Source organism: Panicum virgatum, chromosome 3K, assembly GCF_016808335.1.
Source record: "Panicum virgatum strain AP13 chromosome 3K, P.virgatum_v5, whole genome shotgun sequence".
In the NCBI taxonomy this organism is placed as follows: domain Eukaryota; kingdom Viridiplantae; phylum Streptophyta; class Magnoliopsida; order Poales; family Poaceae; genus Panicum; species Panicum virgatum.
Window position 1 is genome coordinate 20,000,995 of NC_053138.1, and position 26,943 is coordinate 20,027,937.

At 46.1% G+C, this 26,943-nt stretch overlaps 4 protein-coding genes across 6 annotated transcripts; 3 read left to right on the forward strand and 1 right to left on the reverse strand.

Annotated features, from left to right (window-relative positions):
• Positions 1-4,641, forward strand: LOC120698205 (sulfite reductase [ferredoxin], chloroplastic). Its single transcript, XM_039981734.1, has 8 exons — positions 1-290; positions 960-1,742; positions 1,846-2,142; positions 2,378-2,575; positions 2,810-2,944; positions 3,035-3,151; positions 3,265-3,423; positions 4,306-4,641. Exons 1-8 carry the CDS (start codon positions 129-131, stop codon positions 4,363-4,365), a joined length of 1,911 nt encoding a protein of 636 aa, XP_039837668.1. The 5' UTR covers positions 1-128; the 3' UTR covers positions 4,366-4,641.
• Positions 4,642-5,357: 716 nt separating this feature from the next.
• LOC120698207 lies at positions 5,358-7,631 on the forward strand. Of its 3 annotated transcripts, none has more exons than XR_005684755.1 (4): positions 5,358-5,615; positions 5,709-5,819; positions 5,987-7,158; positions 7,228-7,631. XR_005684755.1 is itself a non-coding variant. In XM_039981735.1 (3 exons), the coding sequence occupies exons 1-2, from the start codon at positions 5,719-5,721 to the stop codon at positions 6,678-6,680; spliced, it is 795 nt and encodes a 264-aa protein (XP_039837669.1). In that variant the 5' UTR covers positions 5,622-5,718; the 3' UTR covers positions 6,681-7,158; positions 7,228-7,631. The 3 variants fall into 3 exon arrangements, 1 of the variants encoding a protein (XP_039837669.1); XR_005684754.1 differs by having other exon boundaries at positions 5,359-5,615; positions 5,705-5,819; XM_039981735.1 differs by lacking the exon at positions 5,358-5,615 and having other exon boundaries at positions 5,622-5,819.
• Positions 7,632-9,900: 2,269 nt separating this feature from the next.
• Positions 9,901-11,588, reverse strand: LOC120698208 (serine/arginine repetitive matrix protein 1-like). The gene has a single exon (XM_039981736.1). It carries the CDS (start codon positions 11,173-11,175, stop codon positions 10,279-10,281), a length of 897 nt encoding a protein of 298 aa, XP_039837670.1. The 5' UTR covers positions 11,176-11,588; the 3' UTR covers positions 9,901-10,278.
• A 1,266-nt stretch (positions 11,589-12,854) lies between these two features.
• LOC120698209 (secretory carrier-associated membrane protein 3) lies at positions 12,855-19,840 on the forward strand. The gene is made up of 12 exons (XM_039981737.1): positions 12,855-13,012; positions 13,829-13,927; positions 14,213-14,275; positions 14,859-14,892; positions 15,306-15,428; positions 15,751-15,813; positions 15,921-16,014; positions 16,110-16,155; positions 16,261-16,328; positions 18,463-18,511; positions 19,212-19,277; positions 19,421-19,840. The coding sequence occupies exons 1-12, from the start codon at positions 12,956-12,958 to the stop codon at positions 19,505-19,507; spliced, it is 849 nt and encodes a 282-aa protein (XP_039837671.1). The 5' UTR covers positions 12,855-12,955; the 3' UTR covers positions 19,508-19,840.
• The last annotated feature ends 7,103 nt before the right edge of the window (positions 19,841-26,943 follow it).

Below are 26,943 nucleotides of genomic sequence, written 5' to 3' on the forward strand. Positions count from 1 at the left end.
CCCCGACCGTGCGAAGCGCCCGCCCGCAGGCCGCAGCGCCACGAACAAATATCCTCCGCCCGCCCGCTCGCTCGCTCGCCACTCCGCCGCCGCACTCCCGTCCAACCGCTGATTCCGGGCTTCCGGCGATGTCGGCGGCGGTCGGTGGCGCCGAGTTCCACGGGTTCCGGGGCGCGGCGGCGCAGCTCCCCAGGTCGCGGATGCTCGGGAGGCCGCTCCGGGTGGCGCCACCCGCCGCCGCCCCGGCGGGCGGGGGCGCGTCCTCGGGCAGCATACGGGCCGTCTCCGCGGTGAGCCTGCATCTCTAGGGTTTCATGCTTTTTTTGTGGGGAGGGATTCCTCGGGTCGGGCCGTTTGGAATGGCGCCATTTTACGGGATCGTGGTTTTTTTTAAAGGGAATTAGGAGGTGGTCTGTTGAAAATGATACGGCGAAATGTGATTCGAACCTGCGCTTTTAGGTGGATTTTTTGTGGGTTTAACTTGAGTATGATTTACGGTTCGCTTAACGGTGTTAGTGATTTTTTTCCAGTGGTGGTGTCGGATCGCGTGTCGACTGTTATTATTATGATTCTCTGGAATTCATTCTTTCTGGGAGGGATTCTCAGGAATTCTAGTTCTATTACTAGTAAGGAAGTGAGAAATTTTATAAAATCGGTTGTTATTTCAAGTACTGTTGTTCTATACGAGGGTGGCTCATGTGAGTTCAATCAGATAAACTCTTGTGTTCAGTGCCAAATGTTGCATTTGAAAACGTTAATTAACTCCAACCCGCCCCCACCACAAAAAGGGGGATGCCTAATATTCGTTGTATTTTGTTCCTTGCAATGTTTGTTGGAAGTTTGAACTGTTGCAGTAGTAATACTTTTTTTATTTCACTTCGTAACAGAATGCTATGCTATTGAACAACACTTGTGTTACCTGAGTTCTTAACCCGTTAGCATGTGACTCGTGCCTGCAGCCTCTGAAGAAGGATGCAGCTGAAGTGAAGCGAAGCAAGGTTGAGATAATTAAGGAAAAGAGCAATTTCCTCCGGTACCCTTTGAACGAGGAGTTAGTCTCAGAGGCCCCAAATATCAACGAGAGTGCTGTCCAGTTGATCAAATTTCATGGAAGCTATCAGCAGACTGATCGGGATGTCCGTGGGCAGAAGAATTACTCTTTTATGCTCCGGACAAAGAATCCTTGTGGGAAAGTTCCAAACCAGCTTTACTTGGCTATGGATACACTTGCTGATGAGTTTGGCATTGGTACACTCCGTTTGACCACAAGGCAGACATTCCAGCTGCACGGCGTTCTTAAGAAAAACCTGAAGACTGTTCTCAGCACTGTCATAAAGAATATGGGATCAACGTTGGGTGCTTGTGGAGATCTCAATAGGAATGTGCTTGCACCTGCAGCGCCTTATGTGAGAAAGGATATCCTTTTTGCTCAACAGACAGCAGAGAACATTGCGGCACTTCTTACACCACAATCTGGAGCTTATTATGACCTGTGGGTGGATGGAGAGAAGATAATGTCAGCTGAAGAGCCTCCTGAGGTCACAAATGCCCGCAATGACAACTCACATGGAACAAACTTCCCTGACTCTCCTGAACCAATCTATGGCACCCAGTATCTGCCGAGGAAGTTCAAGATTGCAGTTACTGTCGCTGGTGATAACTCTGTTGATATTCTGACGAATGACATTGGTGTTGTTGTTGTTTCAGATGATGCAGGAGAACCTGTTGGCTTTAACATCTATGTAAGGCCTACTAAAAACATTCTGCAATCCATTCAGCCTTTGATAACATTTTTTTCTTTCATGTTAATTTATTTTATAATGTCTCTCTTGCCCTATCTTCCAGGTTGGTGGTGGCATGGGAAGAACACACCGAGTGGAAACTACATTCCCTCGGCTGGCTGATCCATTGGGTTATGTTCCAAAAGAAGATATATTATATGCTATAAAGGCCATTGTCGTCACACAGAGAGAAAATGGAAGAAGGGATGACCGCAAGTATAGTAGGATGAAGTATTTGATTGACCGTTGGGGAATCGACAAGTTCCGAGCTGAAGTTGAAAAATATTATGGGAAGAAGTTTGAAAGTTTCCGGCCATTGCCTGAGTGGCAGTTTAACAGCTACCTTGGCTGGCAAGAACAGGTATAATTCGCTATAATTCTTTTGTTGTCTTGGACAATTCAAGATAATGTGTTCTTACACAACCCGCAACTCCCAAAATGAAGAAAAGAGACTTGTATAATCTGCCTTTACTTTGTGCTCCATAAGAAGCGAATCTGTTAAGTTAGCTAATTGACCTACATGCTTGCTCAGTCACAACATTTTTAACCTAAATTAGATATCTTGAGCTCTGAGTTACCTGTGTTTTGTCTGCTAGGGTGATGGGAAATTATTCTATGGAGTGCATGTTGATAATGGTCGTGTTGGTGGGCAAGCAAAGAAAACTCTACGAGAGATAATTGAGAAGTATAATTTGGATGTTAGTATTACCCCAAACCAAAATCTTATTTTATGTGGGATCGATCAGGCATGGAGAGAACCCATCACTAAAACTCTTGCTGAAGCTGGCCTGCTGGTAAGATTTGCTTTCTCTTTCATATAGCTGGTTTGAGATGCCTTTTTTTTTGTTTCTTTACATTCTGTTCTCCTTGTTCTTCTACCCTAACTACTTCATACATACTGAGGCTTTTCTCACAGTGAAAAATCCATAAAAAGCTATAGGCAAGCAAGATTATTTTCTATATAACTATATCTGCAACATTGTGGTATGCTGGTGGAATAAGACTGAAGTTGGTATTCACGTGTATAGGAGCCAAACGATGTGGACCCCCTGAATTTAACTGCCATGGCATGCCCTGCCTTGCCACTGTGCCCTTTGGCACAGACAGAAGCTGAACGTGGGATCCTACCAATTCTTAAACGAATTAGAGCAGTTTTTGATAAGGTACTTATCTGTTATGTTGTCGAAAATCACTTTAGCACATGTGCCGTATGTATTGGAACCTTGACATTTCATATTACATCTGCTTAATAGGTTGATATCAAGGATTCGGAGTCTGTGGTTGTGAGGATAACTGGTTGCCCTAATGGATGTGCTAGGCCATATATGGCTGAGCTTGGCTTTGTTGGTGATGGCCCGAAAAGTTACCAGGTAATAAGAATAGTGACAAAAAAATATTTTGGTTACATTCACTTGGCAAACTTAACTTCTTTGGTTTTGTGTTCCTTTCGTATTTATTGTACTCTACTTTACTGTGAGCATAGATCTGGCTGGGAGGAACACCAAACCAGAGTACCCTAGCAGAATCATTTATGGATAAAGTGAAGCTTGATGACATCGAGAAGGTTGTAGAACCTCTGTTCTCCTATTGGAATAGTACACGCCAAGAAGGTGAATCGTTTGGAAGCTTCACAAACCGAACAGTAAGTGGATTCTACTCTCTGCTTATATTGTTCCTGTTAGCAATTCAGTCTATTTGGAAGGTGAATCATTTAGATTTCACTCTCAGGACTGCCCTCAAGCTTCATAGTTTTTTTTTTCCTAAAAAAAATAGTCAGATCAAGCTCAGAGCAAGTATTTCTTATGCGTCCTAACTTCTATTAACACTAGTACCACTTAAATAAGTGGAAAACCAATTAGATTTTGTGATCGTCACTATTATGTAATGTATTCATCCTGCACTTTTAATCTTCACATAATCAGGCGAAGCCGAGAAGGGCTGCATGAATATTGTTAATGATTAAAAAAATCAGCATTATTGCACCTCTGTTCTGTTTTAATTTATCGTAATACTCTTATATCAAGCTGTGTGTCTTCGAACGCATGGTAAAACAGCACCATGGTGCTGGTGGAGGTTTGTCATGCAACAAATCCTATGTTTTCCAATTTCAACGAAAACATATATAGGCAGAATGGAATTCTTAGCCCATGTCTGTCATCATTTTGGACTAGTAGTACATCTTATTCTTTGATTATGTTAATTGATTTGTTGGCCCTTCTACAAAGGCAGGATCACGGTCATTGAATGCTAGGCTTTTCAGCAAAGAGGGCATGATCTTTTGTTTGAAACTTTGAATGTGCGAATGGGGCTAGCTTTTTTCAGTAAACTAGTGAAGTTGACTGCTGATGTGTTACAATCTCTGTACCAGTGGCTTCCTCCTGATGAAGCTGGCTGCTTAAATGTTGGCACGTTGCAATCTTCATTCTGCATATGATCTTTTGGCGCTAGCTGTCTTGGTCTTTTCCTTTATTTTTCTCTGGCATTTTCTTTTAATTGATTGTCTTTCCCATCTCTCTCATTCCAGGGATTCGACAAATTGAAAGAGGTAGTGGACAAGTGGGCAGAGTCACCATCAGCCGCATAAAGGATCGCTTTTGTCAGATAAAATTCCTGGCTCGTAGCACAATTTTTGGCTCCGGGATTAAAGCGTGCCGAAAGGCTCTCCAGATAAACGAGAAAAGAGGTTGTCAACCCCGTTGGCAATAGAAAACGAATGCTCGTTTAGGATTTGTTATGCTTGTTGGGTTGTGTGATCAAAACAATTTTGCGTGTACTTTGAAGGAAAGCCTATGTTGACTTGAATAAATTCCTCGCAAAGTTGTGGCTGAGAATAAATTCAAGGAGGTATCGAGTTCTGTCATTATTGTCCTGACTGTTGGCCACTGCCCAGAGACTGAACCAACCGCCCTCTGGTGCGGGTTGGTTTAGCTTTGCAGTGGTTCTGTCTGGGGACTGGGAAGACGCATGTCGGTATTTGTAATCCTGTGGTTGTTTTTGGGCCTGGCCCGCATGAAAAACGGACCTGGTTTGGGCTGGGGCCCTGCAACAATATGTATTGTTGTTTTTTCTTTTCTTTTTTCTTTTTTTGCTGCGCGTGCAGTGCAGACCTCGCACGCACAGGCAGTGGAGTCGCTGTATCCCAGAATCGAAAGGGGTATAGCTGCAGCCTGCAGCGCTGGAAAAGCTGCTGCTCGCCGAGCGAAAGGCCGGGCCTGACGAGCTCGGTGTCACCACGCGCGTGTCGGCACGCGAGTGACCTTTTCCCCGCGTCGTCTGGATCGAGAAACTGCCACTGCTGCTGCCTGCTGGCCGCAACCCAACCGGGGCGGTCGCCGCAGCTGCCGCGCCTGCGCCTGCACCCGTCACCCCAGGCTTCAAAAACGGTTTTTTTTTGTCTACCGGACATTCCCAAAGTATGGTTTTGTGCGGCACACATTGCTGTTTTTGTTTTTGTGCCATGAACACTCTAAATATATCATTTAGCTGCTTGCACACCAGCCACATTAAAAAAGGAATTTGCAGCAACCGAGAGGGCAGAAGCTTTGTAAACGGACGACATTGCCCTTGCTATATTTTGTGGTTGACGAGCAGCAGCTGCTAACCTTATCTCTTCTTGCTTTTCTGTTCCGCACAGACGGCGGCGACTGAGCTGCGCTGCCGTTCCTGGCTCCTATGGCTGCTGCCGCGCTGCGCCGCCGTTCCGGCTCGTAGCTGTTGGCGCCGGCGCGGCGAGCTTCCTTCGTTCCCCCCGGGGCGCGCGGGTTGGCTGCGCGAGCAGGGAGGCAGGCAGGGCGCGCGTCCACCACGTGGGAGCACAAACACCACCACCCTAAGGTATGGATTCGATTCCTGTTCCGCCTCCGTGTTGCTATGCTTGCTCGGCGGGATTTGGCCCCGGATTCTGAAGGGAAAAACTTGCGAAGGCAGCTGGGATTCGATGCCGTCGAATCGATCCCCAAATCATCATCCTCGAGTTGGGCGGCTACACAGTGTGGGATCTCCAACAAAATCTTTGGACATGTCATGGGTTCCGGATGGGTAAGATTCGAACCCTTCTTTGTGCATGTCCTCATTTAATTTCAGGTCTAGGGTTCAAAAAAGAAAAAATAGTAGAATTGGGGATATAAGTTTGCATGATCTGTTTGGTTCGATTTAGTCTGTGATATTAAATTTGTCTTAATTTCTTTTACATTTGCTTCCATTAGGATGGACCGTAACACAGCCTGTAGGTTTGCCATTCGCATACCGGGCTATGAGGAGCATGGTACACATGTGTATCATGTTACCTGTGATAAAAATTGGGTTCGCGATAAGAATACAATTTTGTGGATGGATTTCTATGCTGATCTAAATGTCGAGATAAAGCGAGGTAGTAACCAAAGTTTATCGGTAAGCTTTTGGGACAAGGTTGCATGCAAGTATATGGATATTGATTCCGACTCATCATTGCTTGCCGCAATTGATATGTACTGGGACATTAGAAAGCTTCCTCTAGTAGTTTCCGTGATTAACCAGCCTAGTCATGAAAATAAGTCAGCTACTGATCTTACTATTGTTGATATGAAAACAAGTCAGCTATTGATATATCCTATTGAAAACAAGTCAGCTGTTGTTACCAGTGTAGCTTCTAACACTGAGGAAATGCCTACTAATTATCTTGCTTATGACACTGAGGAAAGGCCTACTAATTATCTTGCTTATGACACTGAGGAAAGGCCTACTAATTATCTTGCTTATGACACTGAGGAAAGGCCTACTAATTATCTTGCTTATGACACTGAGGAAAGGACTGCGGATGATCCTTGGGGTGAAAATGATGAAATAGAGTATGTTGGTGTAGATGATGAGCCTGTTGAGCCTAGTTCAAAGCGGCATATGAAGGTTGGATTGAACCAATAGCAGATCGAACACATTGGCCTCAAGTACACCTAGGATTCAAGCTATGGCCTCCACAACTCAAGAGAGCAGCAGGTAGACCAAGGAGTAGGAGAATAAAAGCAGTTGATGAGGGTGGCACAAAGAAAAGGAAGAAATGCAAGAGATGTGGTCTGTTAGGACACATGCAAAAGACTTGCAATGAGACTGTGTATGACTCAGATGCTCCACCGCTTGCACCACCAAAACCTAAGAGAAACAAAACCAAGAAGAAGAAGGAAGCAGCAGCCAGTCCAAGTACACCTAAAAGAAAGAAGCCCAAGAAGATGAAGGAAGCAGCAGCCAGTCCCAGTACTCCTAAAAGAAAGACGGCCAAGAAGATGAAGGAAGTGATAACAGAAGTAATGCCCAGCCCAAGTACACCACTTAGGTTGCAACAGGCACTAGCAACACCATCAAGCCCATTTGACCTAAACTGTAGTCCTGCAGCACTAACTCGGAGGTAAATACCTACACATTTTTCTTTGACTAATATCCTGATTTTTCCCCTAATCCTTGTTATCTTTTACAGCCGAGCTAAGAAAATTGCAATGGAGGAGGCTGAGGTTCATGGTAGAATGGCGCTAGAGCATCTTATGCAGTTCTGATATGTATGCTTTTGTGTGCAAACAAACTGCATAAAGCCTTTTGACATGCTAAATTAATGTAGGGTACCCATTAATGTAATTTGAGATGTGAAGACTAAGATTAGTGACATGATGATCACTTATTCCATACTAAGATTAAGATTAGCGACATGATGGTCACTTATTTTGTGACATGTTATGTTGTGTAAGAAAATATTATATGTGTGACTACACTGATATAGTCAGTTGGTGCGGTTTGATATTGCACTTGTCCAATATATTAAAAAACATGATATTTTACTACTGGAAGGCTGGCTGGTGGCCTTCAGTCCCAGATTTTGGTGTATTACATGGTCATGGGCATTTCAGTCTTTTTACTAGGCAACCTGTAGCTTCCCAAACTGAGAGGCTACAGGTGGAGGTGGTGTGCTTCATACAAAACCATATTTTTTAGTGCCCATGAGACTAAATCAAAGTGTGGAGTGTGTTGTACACAAAGCCACCATTTCAGAATGTCCAGCAGACAAAAAAAACCCTCAAAAAAGGCTGGGGGCGAGTGGCGGGCAAAAGCACGGTCCCGCTGGCTGGCTGCCGCTCACTGCGCCTGCGCGCACGCCGGCCGCGTCGGGGCTGGTGACGCGCGCCGCCCGCGTCCGGCGTCCCACCACCGTTTTGGTCCTGGTAAAAGATCCCGCCCGGATGGCCGGCCGGCGCGATCTTCCCCCGCCGTACTCGCGGCGCGGTGGAGCGGAAAGCGACCTCTCCGTTCGGTGGAGTGCAATGCAGTGCACCGGCGGCCAGCCCAAGTAGCGCGGCCGCGCGGCACCCGGTCGAAGGCCTGCTGCACGGTTGGTTGAAGTCTACAGTACGACGGAGGCACGAGCGACGGACAGGCGGGGAGGTAAGGCAACGGCCACAACGGCGACGTGTCGGGCGCGATTGGAACAGGAAAGGGAACGAGACGGGGAGCACGAGCGGCGGACAGGCGGCCGCGCGTGCGAGTCATGATACGCGCGCGCGCGCAACCCGTGTGAATGTGTCATCGGGTGTCCTCTGTAATCGGGTGACTCCCAAAGGAGAGCCCTGACCCGCGCCGCGGGGCGCGCGCGTGTCGTCGTCGTCGCTGACGATGACGATGACGACGCTGAGCGCCGCACGGGAGTCACTTCGCGCGTCCCACGGGCGGTCCACGCCCCCCCTGTTTGTCGGTGCCAAGCCCTCTCAGGAAACGCGCGAACTAACGACCCGAGCATGGGCAGAGCTCGCATGACGCGACGCGCCACCTAAACCGAGACCGAGCTCTTAAGCTTCATCAGGTGAAAATCAAGCGACGCTTTCGAGTCTTTGGCATCAAACAATGTAAAAAAAAACAGTAGCAGTAGCCGTGTAGGCGGAGCCCAAGCACTCGAGGTACGGGTTTTAAATCCCGACCGGAACCTGTCCGGATACCGCGGTTACCAGTTAAACCGGTCCGGACCGATTCCGATTCCGGCCGGTTTTAAATCGGTCCAAATTCAAATTTTAAATTTAAATTTACAAAAAATAAAAAATTTCCAAAAAAATCTAAAATTACTTCAAGTTGCGACGAATCTAATGGTGTCAATCTTTTTTTCAAATATTCGTTCATTTAGTATATTTTGCGAGTATTTGAAGTTAAACAAAAAAGCGTGCATACAAAAGTATACAAATACAATATAAAACATGTTATACATTGTATTAATATAAAATTAGTACAAAAGAGGGTTGGAGGGTTCATTTAAGCTAAAACATGTTATACAAACATTCAGTTAGTATACTTTGCGGGCATTTGAATTTAAATTAAAAAAGAAAAAAATTAAATTTGACCGGTTACCACTCAAACCGGACCGGTAAACTCGGTCAAACCGGTCGGCTAACCGGTTTCCGGAAACCGGTTGAACTGTCATTTTTTTTAAAATTTGAATTTGGCCGGTTTTTTTCGGTAACCGGTCAAACCCTGGAGGGCGGAGGTTTTCCGTAACCGGTTTACAGGAAGCGGTGGTTTTGTCAGACCGGTCGGTAAAAAAAACCTGGTACTGCTAGCATCTACCACGGCACTGCAGTGGCGACAGCTCTCTCTCTCCGAGCATCGCGTGCGCTCGTCAGCCGCGAGCCCTTTTGGCGCGCCTGGCCCTGCTGCGGCAAGCAGCATTGAAGGAACGGGGCAGTGCTCGGGTGCAACTGCAGAGCAGGGGCCCGGCACACCATTGAATATGCGGGTACGAGGTATCCCCGTCGCATTTGGATCGGCAAGTCGGTTGCACGGGCCAGCCCATGGCAAGAGGGACTTTATGTTGGATGAGTCTCCTCTGCAGTACTGCAGGGAGAGACTCTCCCACTGACCTTTGGCCCCCTGAACCATAGGACCCGCAGGTCAGTGGCACCGAGTCCCTCTGCAGTACTGTAGAGGAACCGGCTTCTTTTATGTTGGCTATTTCTGACTAGAATAGTAGCTGTAGCTGCTTGCTGCTGCAGCGCCGTTGATGAGCAGAGTTATTGAACTGGCCCGTGCGCGCCATGGCACCATTGAATTGACAGGAAGGAAATCGTGATGGGCCACACACGAAAGAACGACGTGGTTGCTAGATTGTTTTTAACGGTAAAGCAACACAAATGGGGTACCTTTCTTTGCAAAAGAAAACCGAATGTTACGTTACAACTAGACAGGCACTGATCGGAAAGATACTCTACAGATTACATGGAGGGCACTGAAATAACATGAGACACTCACACACTACATAAAGCACGTCAGAGCCTTCTGATCTGCATCAGACGGCACTACTGAAATAACCTGGGAGTAATTTTTCTCCCGGGGGGTAAAAAAGACATCCCAGGGGGAACGTTGCCACACGAGATTACTCACCAAATTACGCTGCTGCTGTACCAACTTACTCCTGGTCGTACTAACTACTAACTGTGGAGGGTAATTAACTGACAGCTGAGACGGGGAGACCGGAGACGGCAGAGGATTAGCAGCGCTACAGGAAGATGAAGCACTCCATGGCCACCAGCGGGTTGTCCAGGGACTCCTTCCCCTCGCCGTCGCAGGAGGTGGCTGCGGCGTTCTCCTCCTCCGCCAGCGGTGCGGGCGGTGGGGACGCAGAGCTCGCGGGCGCGTCCGGCTGCTGCACCGGCAGAGCCGGCGGCGAGAGCCGGGGAGGCGCCGATGCCTCCTGCCCGCGCCGCGGCGACGCGCGGCCGCACGGCCTCGGCGGGACGGGCGGCTTACGTTGCGTGCCGGGGGGCGCGGAGGCGGCACCCGCGCCCGCGCGGCGCTGCTCCTGCGTCCGCTTCGCCGCGGGCGACGGCGACCTCCGGCCCGGCCGCTCGCCGGCGTCGCGCCGCCGCGGCGGGGGCGGCGGCGAGGGCGACGCGCGGCCGACACCACCACCAACGCGACCGGCACCTGGAACAGGGGAAGAGCCGCCCCTGTCCCGCCTGGCGAGGCGGGCGGCCTCGCCAGGCACGGCCGCCGCACGCCTCCTAGCCGACGCCTTCGCCGGCGACCGCTCGGGCCCCGCGGCGGTGGTCGCGGCCGAGGACTCGGACGCCACCTCTGACTTCTCGTCGCCGGAGGGACCGGAACGGGTTGGCCCCACCGCCCGACGCGCCCTGGCACCGCCACCATCCTTCACCCTGGCACCGCCGACCTTCGCCTTGGCCACGGCCTCCACAGCCTCTTGCCCCGCCGCCTTGGCCACGCGCCTCGGCCTGGGCCTTGGCTTGGCCTTCGGGGTCTCCGAGAGCACCTCCTTGACCGTCTCCTCCTCCTCCGGCGGCGGCGGCGGCGGGTCGCGCGCCTCCGACCGCCGCCGCGCAGCCTCCCCCACGGACCTCGGCGACTCGTTGCACTTCTTGCTGACACAGCAACCCATTGCCTCCCTTGTCCTGCTACGCGCTTCCTGCAGAGTGTAGAGCTAGGCAGCCATTTCCCGCGAGCTCTAGGTGCTGTGGAGCGGGGGCGGGAGGAGGGGTAGTTCGGGAAGCAGCGGCGAGAGCGTCGAGGGGAGTGTGGCGTTGGGTTTCCCTCCGTTGTGCTTTGAGTTGTGTGAGAGCAGAGCCGCTGTGGTGGGAGACCGGGAGTCAAAAGGGCCGGGGCCAGTCGCTACTAGCGACCAGGGTTTGTTATCTCTGAAGCGTGCTTAGATTAATCGGTTTGAGCTGTCCATCAGTGAAATGGATTTGCAATCTATAGTACCAGCAAAGGCTGTAAAAAAAATAATGTAATCAGATGAGAACTGGTACGTCTCTAGCTCCAAGATCTTTAGAAGCATGGCATGCGTATCTTCAGAAATTCTTGAAATTAGAGCAATGCGGGGACATGTAAGGTGTTTGGTTAAACGCTTTTTTATAATATTATTGTTGAAGTAAACATATATGTCCAAATCACTTTATTTTATAATGCAAACTTCGAATTCTGTATGGATCCCTTACCCTCTCAGCTACAGCCGTCCAAATAGGTCCTACTAAGTCAAGAAGAGAATCGTATGAAAAACTTTAAGATAAATATTTAGTATTGAAATAATGGAATATAGGAGAAGGCTTCTCCTACCGCTGATAGCTTATTACGAACTATTTCAGCTTCACCTATTATACGCAAATTGAGATACTGTAGCGTGAAGCAGTTTTATAAGTCAGTTTCAGTGGGAGTTTCATGGACACAGATGCCTAGACTGAGAACTAGATAATCGTGGCAGATGTGTTTCATGATGATGAAATTCTTCTCACATCCCATGAAACTCCATCCTTCTCTCTCCTTGTCATGTCAGCAAAACTGATGATATTTAATGTCATGAAATCCTCTATAAAACTCCCACTGAGACTAGCCTAAAACCCATGCTAAAATGAACTAGAAACTAGGTCAAATCAGTTTCCTTAGCTTCACTAGGTTTGACTTTATTAGTGAAGCTGCTTTGGGTAAAGCTATGCCAGTTTTTTAGTTTCATCGACTTTGACTTCACTAGTGAAGCTGTTTTAGGTGAAATTAGAATCTTCCTGAAGAGTTAGCTGACGTGTTGATCCAATACTTTTTTTTGAAAAGCCTGATCCAATATTCAAGTTGCTTATTTAATTGGAACAATCAAAGGCGAAACCAGCAATTGCGGCCACCAGGGGGCATCACCATTCCACGACGGGGCCAGTAACATTCTTTAACAGCAATAAACTCAGAAACTTTGTATAGAATTATTGGTATTTCGTCAGGGTTAGCTGACCCATGGCAAGCCTCAAGCTCTGCCCTTGACTCCATTGCTTCGATCATGTAAAAAAAAAAAACTCCATTGCTTCGATACAGAAATAGAACAAGTACGAAGATTATCTCCTCCAACAGTTCGAATTTTGCTAGAGCTGCCCAAACATAAACACATTTCCTCTACCCGCAAATAAAAAAAATAAACAAATTTCCTCGCAATGTGGAAAGGGACGCCACACCAACACGGCCCCGCACCGTACGGCCACTCTGGCCTTTTGGATACCCGGTCCCACCTAACAGGTTTAGTTGACCCCACCTGTCATGCAGAATGAATTCCGTAAGTGACGGCCCCCCTCGTTTCTCTTTCCGCGTACTCGAAGGCAGCGCGGCAGGGAGCAGTACGCCACTAGCGCAGCAGCGGTTCGCCACCACCCGACGCCGGAGGAGGAGGCGGCGGCGAGGCGATGGCGGGGAAGCACGGCCGCAACGGCTACGACGACGACGACGTCAACCCCTTCGCGGTGAGTGCTCCTCGCTTCAGCATCTCCGCCACCCTGACTCCACGGCGTCTCCCCTCGCGTAGATCTCGTTGCGCCCCGCCGGATCCGATCAGCTTCCGCTGCGCTCGCATTTGGGATCCAGCCGCTCCATGGTCCATCGTGTGCCAGATCTGAGCGTTAGAGGGGCACGCGATGGCGAGATGCAGATTTGCGCGCTTGGAGTTTTGTAACCACGTGCCCTGCGTAGGGCGTAGGCTGCTCGTGGAGCGGTTGCTTCCTCCTAGATCTGTGCGTGCCCTTGTAAGGAACTAGGATGGATAGCCAGTAGCTTGTGCCGCGAGGTTGTATGTGAGATATGCGGTTCTGCATTTAGCTAGCTTAATTGTTGTAACTTGGGATTTGCTGTCATTAGCTTGGTACGGCGATGTGGGGGCCTTAAGCTGTGATGCATGGGCATTTCCCAATTTTGCTGACCTGATGCCATGTTATGTGGCTAGCTAGGTTTGGATCACTCATGTTGTTTTGGACATATTGCACTTGTTTATTGACTGTTTTGTGGTGCAAACTTCAACTTGCAAGTATAATCATGGGGCAAGTCTTTAGCCCACTTGAATTGGAAGAACAGTTGGTGTTTTCATTTCACTCAGTTTATTTCACATGCTTTTCATTATGGTACTATATGTTGATTGTTCTACTTAATGCTTAGTACCAGGTTAGTTATATCTGCTCGAAAAAATAGTATGCTTACTGAGGTCACTTGCTCAGAGACTTCTAATTTGGAGTTGTTTTTTGTAACTCTATAACTGATTTGTCTTCCAAATCTCCCCTATTCTTCAGGGAGGAAGTGTTCCACCAGCCACCAATTCTCGGCTCTCACCTCTATCGCATGAACCAGCTGATTTCTACAATGTAGATATTCCTCTTGATTCAACAAAGGTGCTTCAATCTCCTTCAATCTGGAGCCCTGTATAGTTGCACTAAATGAAAGTTTTGAGAACCCATTTTTCATCAAGGGCTAAACAAATAGAGTTAACTGAGCTTCCTGCTCTATCAGGGTACATGCACACTTCATTATGATTTTTTTTTAATTTTCTTGTCGAAATAGCTTATACAAGTCATTCACTGTACTGTTTGTATGCCAAGTTAGTTTTGATTGTTTATCTGATTAGTTTATTTGCTGATGATTCCTCACATCATACATACATCAATATCTACATTTAGGATCTGAAGAAAAAGGAGAAAGAGCTCCAGGCTATGGAAGCTGAGCTAAACAAAAGAGAGAGGGTATGTGCTTATGATTGCAGAATTTTCAGTTTTTTTGTGCCTTTTGCCAGCGATAGCAGCTCTGATGAATAAAATGAAAGTTGTGTACAAGATACAAGGTTATGTTTCATAAACTATTCTATGATGTGCAATTTATTTGCTACCTGATGCACTGCTTTATTAAGCAATGTGTTTTGTATCCAATCAATGAATCGAACCATAAATTATACTTTTATTGCCAAAACATTCCTACTCCAGGCAGTACTCAAATATTTCATTTGAGAGATTTGTTTTGCTCTATATATGTATGATTTATATAATTATATTGATGGCTGAAGCACTCATTCGCCATACAGTACTCAAAGATTTCATTTGAGACAGACATGTTGCTTTATATGTATTGTGTGTTGATTTTTTTTATTAATTTTTTATTGAGATATCAGAGAATTTTGAGTCGAAGAAGGAAATTTTCTGTTTTCGGCTTTCCTCCGTGTCTCATGTGTTTGAAACTTTGAATCCATGAACCATTTTTTATTTACTTTGTACATAATTCGTTCTCTAAAATGCTGGTCTGATTCCTTCTCATTTGTCTCTATTGACCTAGGAATTGAAAAGGAAGGAAGAGGCGGCATCCCGAGGTACATTGCATCCTGTTTTGAAATAGCTGTTTATTTTATTTTTTTATGTTTGTAGCTATAAATTTTTGAACTCATAAGAAAGTTATCTGCAAAGTTATTGAGGAAATTTACTGAGAACCGATATCTGTCACTCAACTTATGTAAATCATTTAGTGCTATTTCTATGCTCAGTTATCTCTGATATTTGCTGAGAAGATTACTTTTGTAGGTGGTGTTTACAGAGCCCATATGTATGTCTTCTAGTTTAGTTTGTATGTAATTTGGTCATGTTTCTGAAAAAAGATGTTTCTTTTCATAAAGCTGATTAGATTGGGCACTTGTTGTGTTGCCTACCATTTGTGGCCAAGCAACATGAACAAATCTTCCTCGCTATATATTTTGACTAACATTTATCATCATGTTTTTTTTTCTAGCTGGCATTGTGATAGAAGAGAAAAATTGGCCTCCCTTTTTCCCTCTCATCCACCACAACATTTCCAATGAGATACCTATCCATCTACAAAGGATGCAGTATCTTGCATTTTCGTCGTTTTTGGGTAAGCTCTTAATGCCCGAAATTGTTTCTCAGTACTAGTATGCTGTGCTGCCTCACCTTTTTCTTTCTGGCTTGAGTATATGGCAGTGATTTTTTTTACATATTATGCACTAGTAGTGTTACTTCCAGCAGGGAGTGATGACAGTAAGCTTCCACTACTTTGCTTATTGCATAGTAAAGGATATATCGTGGTCATTTAATTGGTGGACGCAGACTGATAAATTCTACAGAAAAAGAATTATGATAAATAGTGGCATTTTTCTTCATTTGGTGTACCATTTCTTAAAAGAGGCTCTCTTATCCAGTACTTGTTTCTTATGCAGGATTGATAGCATGCCTATTTTTTAATATCATTGCAACTACAACAGCATGGATCAAAGGGGAAGGTACTGTTAAAATGTACCTTATTGACATCTAGAATATCTTCTTCCATCAGCACTTATTACTTTACTGGTACTGACACTTCAATCTAATGTGATTCACTCTACAAAAGGTGTTATCATCTGGTTGCTTGCCATTATCTACTTCATATCTGGTGCACCTGGGGCTTATGTGTTATGGTATCGCCCTCTTTATAATGCAATGAGGTTGAGTCATATCTGCTTGATAATACATCTTTTTTTTTTCACCTTCACGATTGTTCCTTGTGACCATATATCGTTTTTGTGAATTTCTATTTCAGAACTGAGAGTGCTTTGAAGTTTGGGTGGTTTTTTCTGTTTTACATGGTAAGATATTGACATGCAATAAAATAACGATTTTACACAGTAGCATCTTAGCATTAATAATGCATAAAGTTATTGCGTGGCTTGCTGACTCTCTTCCGTTTCCAGATTCATATTATCTTCTGTGTGTGGGCAGCTGTGGCTCCTCCATTTCCTTTTAAAGGAAAATCCCTGGCGTAAGTCTCCTATACTACTGAAAGTATACTTGTTTTTTACTTCCTGTGATTCCATAACTCATAACTGTCGTAAGTTCTATAGGAAGTTACCTTTGAAGAACCATATTTATCCCTAGTCATAATTGTTTTTCTTAGCAACAGTTTTACTCCATAAAAGTTAAATTTCACTTAAGAATAGGTTTAAGATGTTGATGTTCGAGGTCAAACAACTAAGTTCATTAACCCACTCATTGCCTTCTACAAAACTATTGTCAGTGTTGATCTCCACAAGGAATAGTTGCTGGTATACGAGTTGCCCCAAATTTTCAGTATAAGCACACAGACACATTCTGTGATCCTGGAAGTGGATATGTCATATAGAATATAACTTAAAACAATGTCCTAAAGTTCGGATACTATATTTCTTGCTAATCATGTCGCTCTTATGCTTTGCCAACATTATTTTACCCGATATGCGTCACTTAGGTCGTAAGAACCCCTATGCCACAAGTGCTGAACTGGTCATACAATTTAAATGGAATTATCAGCAGTAGTGATAAAGTTTGGTTGTTGTTAGCACCACTGATAAATTCTGGTTACCTCTAATCTTATCTGGCTAAAACGTTGCTTTTGAGTCTTCAACAACAACAACAACATAGGCTTTTTTCCCAAGCAAGTTGGGGTAGGCTAGAGATGAAACCCGAAAGAAATAAGTTCAAGGTTCAGGCACATTGATAGTTAGTCTCCAAGCACTCCTATCCAAAGCTATCTCTTTAGAGATATTCCAATCCTTAAGGTCTCTCTTAACCGACTCATCCCACGTCAGTTTAGGTCTACCTCTACCCCTCTTTACATTATCGACCCGCTCATGAACCCCATTACGCACCGGCGCCTCAGGAGGCCTTCGTTGGACATGTCCAAACCATCTCAGCCGATGCTGGGCAAGTTTCTCCTCAATTGGTGCCACCCCAACCCTATCCCGAATAACTTCATTCCGGACTCTATCCCTCCTTGTGTGCCCGCAAAACCACCGCAACATCCGCATCTCTGCTACACTCAGTTGCTGGACATGTCGCCTTTTTGTAGGCCAACATTCAGCACCGTATAACATCGCCGGACGAATTGCTGTCCTATAGAATTTGCCTTTTAGCTTTTGTGGCACCCTCTTGTCACAAAGGATGCCAGAAGCTTGTCGCCATTTCAACCAACTAGTTGAAATTCTATGTCTAACATCTTCATCAATGTCGCCATCCTTTTGTAGCACTGATCCTAAATACCGAAAAGTATCATTCTGGACCACCACTTGCCCATCTAGACTAACGTCTCCCTCCTCATGCCTAATCGCGCTGAAATCGCACATCATGTACTCGGTCTTGGTCCTACTAAGTCTGAACCCTTTCGACTCTAACGTGCGTCTCCACAGAAATAACTTCCTATTAACCCCTGCCCTACTCTCGTCAACTAGCACCACATCATCAGCAAAGAGCATACACCAAGGGATCTCACCTTGTATATCACTTGTGACCTCATCCATCACTAAAGCTAATAAATAAGGGCTCAATGCTGACCCCTGGTGTAGGCCTATGTTAATAGGAAAGTCAGTGGTGTTGCCATCACATGTCCGGACAAACGTCGTCGCATCCTTGTACATATCCTTAATGAGGGTAATGTACTTAGTTGGGACTTTGTGCTTCTCCAAGTCCCACCACATGACATTTCTCGGTATTTTGTCATATGCTTTCTCAAGGCCAATGAAGACCATGTGCAAGTCCTTCTTCTGCTCCCTATATCTCTCCATCAATTGTCGTATTAAGAAAATCGCCTCCATGGTTGACCTTCCAGGCATGAACCCAAATTGGTTTTGGGTCACACTTGTCACTCTTCTTAGGCGATGCTCGATAACCCTCTCTCAAAGCTTCATCGTATGGCTCATCAGTTTAATCGCACGGTAGTTAGTACAACTTTGAACATTGCCCTTGTTTTTGAAGATATGTACTAATATACTTCTCCTCCATCTATCCTTGTGACTTGAGCTGCTTTTGAGTCTTCATTTTATCAAAATCGTACATTGACCTTTTTACTGCAGTATGTTCTATCTGTTTACAGTGCATATGAGGCCTTTGTGGTACTAAATATTTCTTTGCTGTTTCATCAGTGGAATTTTGCCAGCAATTGATGTCATAAGCAAGAGTGCTATTGTTGGGGTAAGTCCATAAGTCTATCAGTATTTATCCTTATACTGCTGGGTTATTAGGTTTATAATCTGGAGTTCTGGACTCACTATACTAGTATACTTATATAGCCTTGCTATACTCAGTTACACCTATGAACAGCAGTGTGGTGTTAAACTGCATTTACAGGAAAATCCTTGCATTTTGATTGGTCTTGTGTCCCTGCTCAAACATATTGACTCCCATAAGGGCAACTCCAGTGTTTAGCACCTTTGCTAACCTAAGGCGGGACCCACATAGGAAAAGTTATGTTGGCAAAATTTGCTCCAGCGTTTAGCACTTACATAGGTCCCACCAGATCAAATATTTAAATGGAAAACTCTCTCCACCAACTGAGCAAACGGGGTCGGCCCGTGAGTGGATCAGCTGGGAGTTGCTGCAGCCTGCAGCAGAATGGTCAAAGAGAAATGATTTTTTATCCTTTGCACCGGGTGCAAAACAGAGCATCGGGTGTCAACATTTCCTAGTTAGCACTACCTGCTCCAATGTATTACACCATGTCTTTCCTTTTCTCTCTCCTTCACACACCCTAAAAAATGCAAGCACTTGTATGTAGCCTTTCTGCCAGCTTTTGTTTGTGCATGCTTCATCAATGCTGCTGCATTGAATAGTTATATGATGGTTGGCTTATTTAGTCTCATGCTGATTTGCAATTATTTAATCCATTTGACAGATATTTTATTTTGTTGGATTTGGCTTGTTCTGCCTTGAATCACTTCTGAGCATCGCTGTCATTCAGGTTGGCCGAATCTTTTCTTTACTCAAACGAATCCTTCATTCTGTTATAGCCCAGGGATATTTGTTCTCATGTAGCCTTTTCAGTAAGGAAGTTCATTATGCTCTTCATATCTCTTTATCATTGAATTATTTGGCTCAATGCAGCAAGTATACATGTACTTCCGTGGAAGTGGAAAAGCTGCAGAGATGAAACGTGAGGCGGCACGTGGTGCTCTAAGTTCTGCCTTCTGATGAACATATGGCAGTCTGATTACAGCCAGTTGATGGATAGAAGGAAACCGGATGTGTCATTTGAGGCATGGGGTCTTGACGTCTTGTACATCACTGCAGTCGGCGCATTTGGATCATGGAAAGCGTACAGCTGATCCTCTTTTTGCTCCTATGTAAGATACGAACAGTCCTCGTACGGATGTTTCTGGGTGTTATCGGTTTCCATTTCTTGCCACGGTTTAGATATGGTTGATAGGCAAAACGGTGGATTTTGTTGGTGGAATAGTAGGATATAATGTATCTATATACGTTTGCATTGCGTGTGATGTGTGAGTGAGATCGCTTGGTTTATTTCCTGGCGGCTTCTGTGTTTGTTGGCCAAGACGATTCTTCATCCTATGTACTGTGGTACATAGGGATGCAAGTTATATTTATTTTGGGTCATTGGATCAATTCAAAATTTTGATAAAATGAATTAGGATGGCATTGTGCGTAATTAATTTAAGAAGAGAAATAAACTAGGATGACATGCCATTGTAATTATTTAGTTGGCCCATAAAACACCATTGGGTATTCACTTGCATCCCTAGTGGTACAGGATGGTCTATCTATCCTTCCTATTTTATACTGCAACTTGTTTCAGTGTTGTTAGAATTAGCTTATATTAGCGATCAATAAGTGGCACCCTATGAGACACCTCTTAGTAGATAGATATGATCCTTCCCGAAAGGGTTTGAACCTTTCATGAAGGGGCCTAAACCTTGAAGGGACATGTCCATCACTGTGTATAAATATGCAATCAACCGTTCATTCAATAGGGGTTTGAACCTTTCATGAAGGGGCCTAAACCTTGAAGGGACATGTCCATCACTGTGTACAAATATGCAATCAACCGTTCATTCAATCAATCGATGAATCCTTTGTTCATTTAATTCCAGACTCTACTTTCTACTTAACACGTTCACCATGTACGGCTGGCTTCTCAGTCAACCAGTTAGTAGTGTTTTTCTCTCCTACTAAATCAGCACAAACCACCAGCCAGTGATACTTTTCTCTCGCAACAAATCAGCACCATCCACCAGCAACAGCCAGTCGAACAGAGCGATTATCAGTCACGTATTGCTCTTTAGTGGGGTTACCGCTTCCAACATCAGCGCACAGGGTTCACCTCTGGGTAGTGCTGCACAGTTGATGAGGAGATACTCCTCAACGACACGCGCCGCCTAGAGTGCATCTCCGATGCTCTGTTTGCCACAGTGGTCCGCAGACGCTCTGCCTGCGCTCTCGTCATGGCGAGCAGCTCCTCCAGCCCATCAGCGTGGCTCGGCAGTGCTAACGTGTATAATTTGTATGATACTTATTTGTAGTGCATAGTCAGGGGCGGAACCAACGTGGAGGTAGGGGGCTTAAGCCCCCCTCCCCGAGAACTCCATAGAAAGAAGAGAGGAGGGAGAAAAAGAGGAAAGAAAGAGAAGAAAGGGGGGCTGAAAGAAGGAGAAGAGAGATAAGAGCAACTCCAACCAACCTCTTATTCAACCCCTCGTCCTAAGTTTAGGAGAGAGAAACGTAAAAATAGTTACTGTGCATAGCTATTCATTTGTAATGGAAAGTCAAATTTACTTGGTTCAGGGTCATCAATTTTACTCTGAAATGGATCAGGAATATCATATAATAAGGGAGCGGAGCCAAATTATTAATCTTGAGTAAATTGCACTCCAGGTCCCCAAACTTATCCCGAAGTTTCGCTTGGGTCCCCAAACTCGCAAATCGTGCATCTGGGTCCCTAAATTCAACTTTGCGGTTCATTGACAGTCCAAAACCTGCCAGCGCAGCAAACTTTGGCCACGTGGAATGCCACGCGGGACCTGATGTAGGGTGCTTTTGCGAAAACCCCCTTCCCTTGTAGTTTTTGTCAAACCCTAGTCCCCCGCCTCCTCGCCTGCCCCGGCTGAGAGGGGAGAAAGGCGACTGGCTGCAGCGGGGTTCGGCGGCAAGGGGGAGGTGGCGGCGGCGAGGGCAACGGGGTTCGACGGTGAGGAGCACGCAAGGGGACTGGAGCTCCGCGAAGCATCGCACATTGGAGGCGGCAAGGAGCTCGATGGCTCCGATTCGGCGCATGGAAGGGGATCCAGCGCCTGAGTATGGTGAGATCCTTTGCCCTGGTAGAAGCTAGGGTTTGGTAGGAGTTCGGAAGGTTGGGTTTCGTCTAGGATTGCTGATTCCAGTCCTGATTTCGATTTCATTTGTGTTTAGCTTCAGTTCTTGCACTTTCGATTTCGTTGTAGGCCCTAAGTCTACAGAGTTCTCAGTAGAGGTCCATCATGCTGGTTTTTTTCTGTGGAATTGGGATTAACCAGACGTATGTGGATGGACAAGTTTCTTGGTTTGATCACTGTGATAGGGAAAGTTGGTCCTTTTTCTGGATTGAAGAGATGATTGCAATGCTAGGATATGATGTGAGTTCACCCAAGCTTAGGATCTATTGGTTGCTGCTTGGCAAGTCTGTAGCTGATGGCTTAAGGATTGTGTCGGTACCCTGTAACAGGGATACCCACTCTTACTGCGGGAAGGCAGGACCCGCATAGTTATCCGTAACTGCGCGCAAAGGACGGAGTAGCCAGGCCCCACGGGTCAGGCTCTTTCCTCACCAAGCCAATGGCCCCGGACCCATCCTCCGCCGGGGTATGGGTCCGGAGACGCCACATGTCCCTAAGGAAGGGAAACTCCGAGCTGACAGCCGAGGCCTCGGACCCCCCATAGGGGTCCGGGACCTCCTGCCTCCATCCGGACCTCCCTTACCGCGTGGAGGTCCGGAGCCGCCACGTGGCCCGGAGGCACGGGCGCGGACTCGTGCGCAAGTCTTCCGCTGGAAGACTCGCGCACCCACCGCATTTAATGCAGATGGTTGAGGCGTGCTCTATCGCCACAGCACGCGGGACAGCCTTTGTCAGGCCTCACTGTGCACCGCGTATTACCAAGGTACACAGTGTAGCCGCCTGTGCCGCACCCGCGCAGAGCCCGTCTGCCGCATTAATTGGATACAACGGCACGACACTTTTCCATCATACCTCCTACGCCGCAAGCTACGCGGCCCGTTCAGCTATGTGGCAGGCAACGCCACTAGCTATGCCTGACGCCGCTCCGACAAGACAGCGCCTGGACACGCCGGACGGAGGATTCCGGGAGCAGGCAATGGAATCCAGAAGAGGGATCTCCTTCGCCTGCGACTCCATGATTATGAACAGTACGTTAACTTGTACTGCATCGTTGGGCCCACCTGTCGGGGTCCCAACGGCCATGTACGCGCCCCCTTTGAGATATAAAAGGGGGCGCTCGCTGTACAGAGGGGGGCTCTCCAGACACACACAAGCTCTCGCGAACTCTCTCGAGGCAAGACAATACAACACACAGTGGACGTAGGATATTAGGCTCCGGCGGCCCGAACCACTCTAATCCCGCTGTGTTCATCGTGTTCTTGAGCGAGATCGAACTAGGACTAGCTAACCCCTGAGTACACACCCTCTGGGCTTAGGCGGGTGCCTTCCGCCACCCGGCTGTGGTTTGTAGCACCACGACATTCCGAACCACTCTAAATCCGTGTGTTCTTGCGTTCTTGCCCCGAGGCTAGATCGACCTAATAGCCTAGCACTCCCCCGAGTACTCCCCCTCAGGGAAAAGGCGGGTGCGTTCTGCCACCCGGCTGTGGGCACCCCCAAAAGCCCGCGACAGATTGTGAGCTCAGATGAAGAAACAATAGTGATGAGGCAGATAACTCATAAGGTTAAGAACTTTGTATTGTACTTTGATCACCAGAATCAAGTTGCAAAAGCTTATGATGATATTGTGCTGGATCTAATTGCTGTACTACCAAAGGTGATCAGTCCCAAAAAGTCTATTTATGTAGAGAAGAAGGAGGGTGAGAAACTCCCAGCATTTTACAAGAACCTTAAGTCCAGTTTGGATGACCAAGTGGCAGAAAGTGAGCCTGAAAGTGATGATGAGGAAGACTCTGACTTTGTGGATAGTGACTATGAGGTTGAAGATGAGGATGATGACCTTTTTGTTGATAGTGTGGTGGAGGAGTACATTGATGATGGTACAGGAAAGGGTAAGAAGATAGGCACTGAAGATGTAATGGTGTATGATGCAGACCTGGATTATGATTCAACAGATGATGAATTGGAGCTACCAGAGTCATCTCATGGGAAAGGATTGAACTTGAAGTTCAAAACCTTTAAGGAAGAAGACATGGAAAATCCTATTTTTAAGGTGGGGATGTTGTTTCCTTCTGTTGAGATGTTGAGGAAAGCTATCACAGAATACAGTTTGAGGGAAAGGGTCGAAATAAAGATGCCAAGGAATGATAAGAGGAGGGTTAGAGCACACTGTGCAGATGGGTGTCCATGGAACATGTATGCATCCTTTGACAGCAGGGCTAAAGCTTTCATGGTGAAGACCTATTGTGGAACTCATAACTGTTAGAGAGAGTGGGTTCTCAAGAGATGCACTGCTAGATGGCTGTCAGAGAAGTATTTGGAGACTTTAAGAGCTGATGAGAAGATGAACTTGACTAATTTTGCCAAAACTGTCATGAAAGACTGGAATTTGACACCCTCAAGGACCAAGCTTTGGAGAGCAAGGAGGATGGCACTGAACAAAATATATGGTGATGAGGTAGAACAGTACAATGAGCTCTGAAATTATGGCTGTGAATTGAGGAGGACTAATCCTGGAACCATATTTACTCTGAACCTGAGTGAAGGCCATTTCAGTACATGTTACATGTCCTTGAATGCTTGCAAGAGGGGGTTTCTTAGTGCTTGTAGGCCAATCATTTGCTTGGATGGATGCCACATAAAGACCAAGTTTGGTGGACAGCTCCTTACTGCTGTTGGCATGGATCCAAATGATTGCATATACCCAATAGCAATTGCTGTTGTTGAGGTGGAGTCTCTAGCAATCTGGAAATGGTTCTTGCAGAAACTTAAGGAAGATCTGGGCATAGATAACACCTACCCTTGGACAATAATGACAGACAAACAAAAGGGGCTAATTCCTGCTGTGCAGCAAGTATTTCCAGAGGCTGAGCATAGATTCTGTGTGAGGCACCTTTACCAAAACTTCCAAATGCACTTCAAAGGGGAGAATCTCAAGAACCAGTTGTGGGCATGTGCTAGATCCAGTTCTGTAAGGAAGTGGAACATGAATATGGAATTAATGAAGACTCTGGATAGATATGCCTATGATTGGTTGGAACAGATGCCACCTAACACTTGGGTGAGGGCTTTCTTCAATGAGTATCCCAAGTGTGACATTCTCCTAAACAACAATTGTGAAGTATTCAACAAGTACATCCTAGAAGCCAGAGAGTTGCCAATTCTTAGTATGCTGCAAAGAATTAAGGGACAGCTCATGACCAGGCACTACAATAAATAGAAAGAGATGCTTGAGAAATGGAGTGACTCTGGTAATGTGTGTCCCAAAATAAGGAAGAAGCTGCTTAAGAATGCACTGTTTGCCAACACTTGCTATGCAGTTCCAGCTGGTGAAGGTGTTTTTGAGGTGCAATATGGTGACTTTCAGTACATTGTAGACATTATTGGTAGACACTGTGACTGTAGGAGGTGGGATCTGACAGGATTACCATGCACCCATGCAATCTCTTGCTTGAGGCATGAAAGAATACCCACAGAATCAGTTGTGCCTAAATGCTACTCTGTTGAGGCATTTGCTACTGCTTATGGTTTCAACATATGGCCATGTGCAGATAAGAGTACTTGGTTTAATGTTGTTGGTGCCCCAAAAGTTCTGCCTCCAGTGTATGAGAAGAAGGTTGGGAGGCCAAGAAAGTCAAGGAGAAAGCTGCCTCATGAAGTTCAAGAAAAAGAGGGGTCCAAGATGACAAGGCATGGAGTGGAGATGCATTGTTCACACTGCAAGGAATCTGGCCACAACATTGCAGGGTGCTCTCTGAAAAGGGTTGGTCTTACGCCAAAGCAACTGCTGAAGAGGAAGGCTACACCAGCACAAACAGACAATGCTGAAGACCATGTGTTGATTCATGTATTAGCATACCTCCCACCATTTCTGGTGTCATGTTATCCAAACTTATCACTACATCTGTTTTCAATATTGTAGGAAGTGCACAACCTCAGGTACGTAGATGCAATGCCAATCCAGGAACAAATTCCTAACCCAATGGCAGCTCAGATGAGTGAACTGGTAAGCAATCATGCTCTAACACAACTGGTAACCAAATTGTCTAACACATTTCTTGATGACCATTTTTTTTGCAGCCAACACAAACAAGCAGAGTTGGTGAAAGAGCAGAACCTCTTATAGACTGTGACTTCATCCAGTCCAACCTACCTGCACTAAGACCCACCACAGCAACCAAAGAAGGCAGAGCTAAGATGACCAAGAAGGCAAGAAAGAACCCTGCACCAGAAAAGAAGAAGAAGAAGAAGCAGCCACCAGCAGGAAGGAAGAAGAAAACAGTTGCGGGAAGGAAGGATTAGGCAATTAGTTCAGACAATACTTTTGTACAGCCAGGATGCAAGCTTTTGTCTACGCCTCTATGAAGCTTTTGTATAGCACATAGTTGTCTTTTGTGTACATCATATGGAAAAGAACTCTATGGGAAAGCTAGGATAGGATATGCTCACATCTACTATTTTGATGTCCAAACTCTGACAGTAAGGTACACAGTATGGTCCAAAATCTGAAATCAATGACAGATTGCAAGCTACAATGAATGGATGCTTAATCTGGTTCACTGTGTGCTCTCAATTCATGAGACAATGAATGACATTGCAAAGATATTTCATTAGCTGACCATAGAGTTCATACATTGCACTGCATACATAGCTACATATAGAGTACACATGCTACTGATTCTGGGATACATTTCCAAACACCTGCCATTACTAGGACACAAGGTTACCAGAACTTGTTTCTTTCACTTCATGAGGGTAACAAACAAGTTCAGCACCTGCACTAACATCACACAAACACTAACAATGCACAGAATCTTCATCCAATTCACCACCTCTTTGCCACCTTCACTTCCTTCTGTTTGCAATCCAATCCGGCCCATAGCGCTGCCACCATCTTCAACTTGTGCCTGCATCGTGCCACCATGACCAAGGATTCTCTTCTGCTCCAGCACCTTGATGTAATCCTTTTCCCAGTACCAAAATGGACAGCCGGAGCCATCCATCTACATGGCGATAACTCAACAAGCACAGCGTCCACCTCAATTCTGCATTACCGAGGAAAGATCACTCACCTTGTAGAACGGACAGCAAAAGAAGAGTCGCCCTTTGCTCCACTCCTTCCGCGACCGGCGCACCATGACTCTGGCCCCTCCGCATTCCGTGCACCAGATGAGTGGGAGCTGACTGCTCGGATTCGAGGCCGACGCGCTCGACTCGCTGTGCATGGCACCTGCAAGGGAG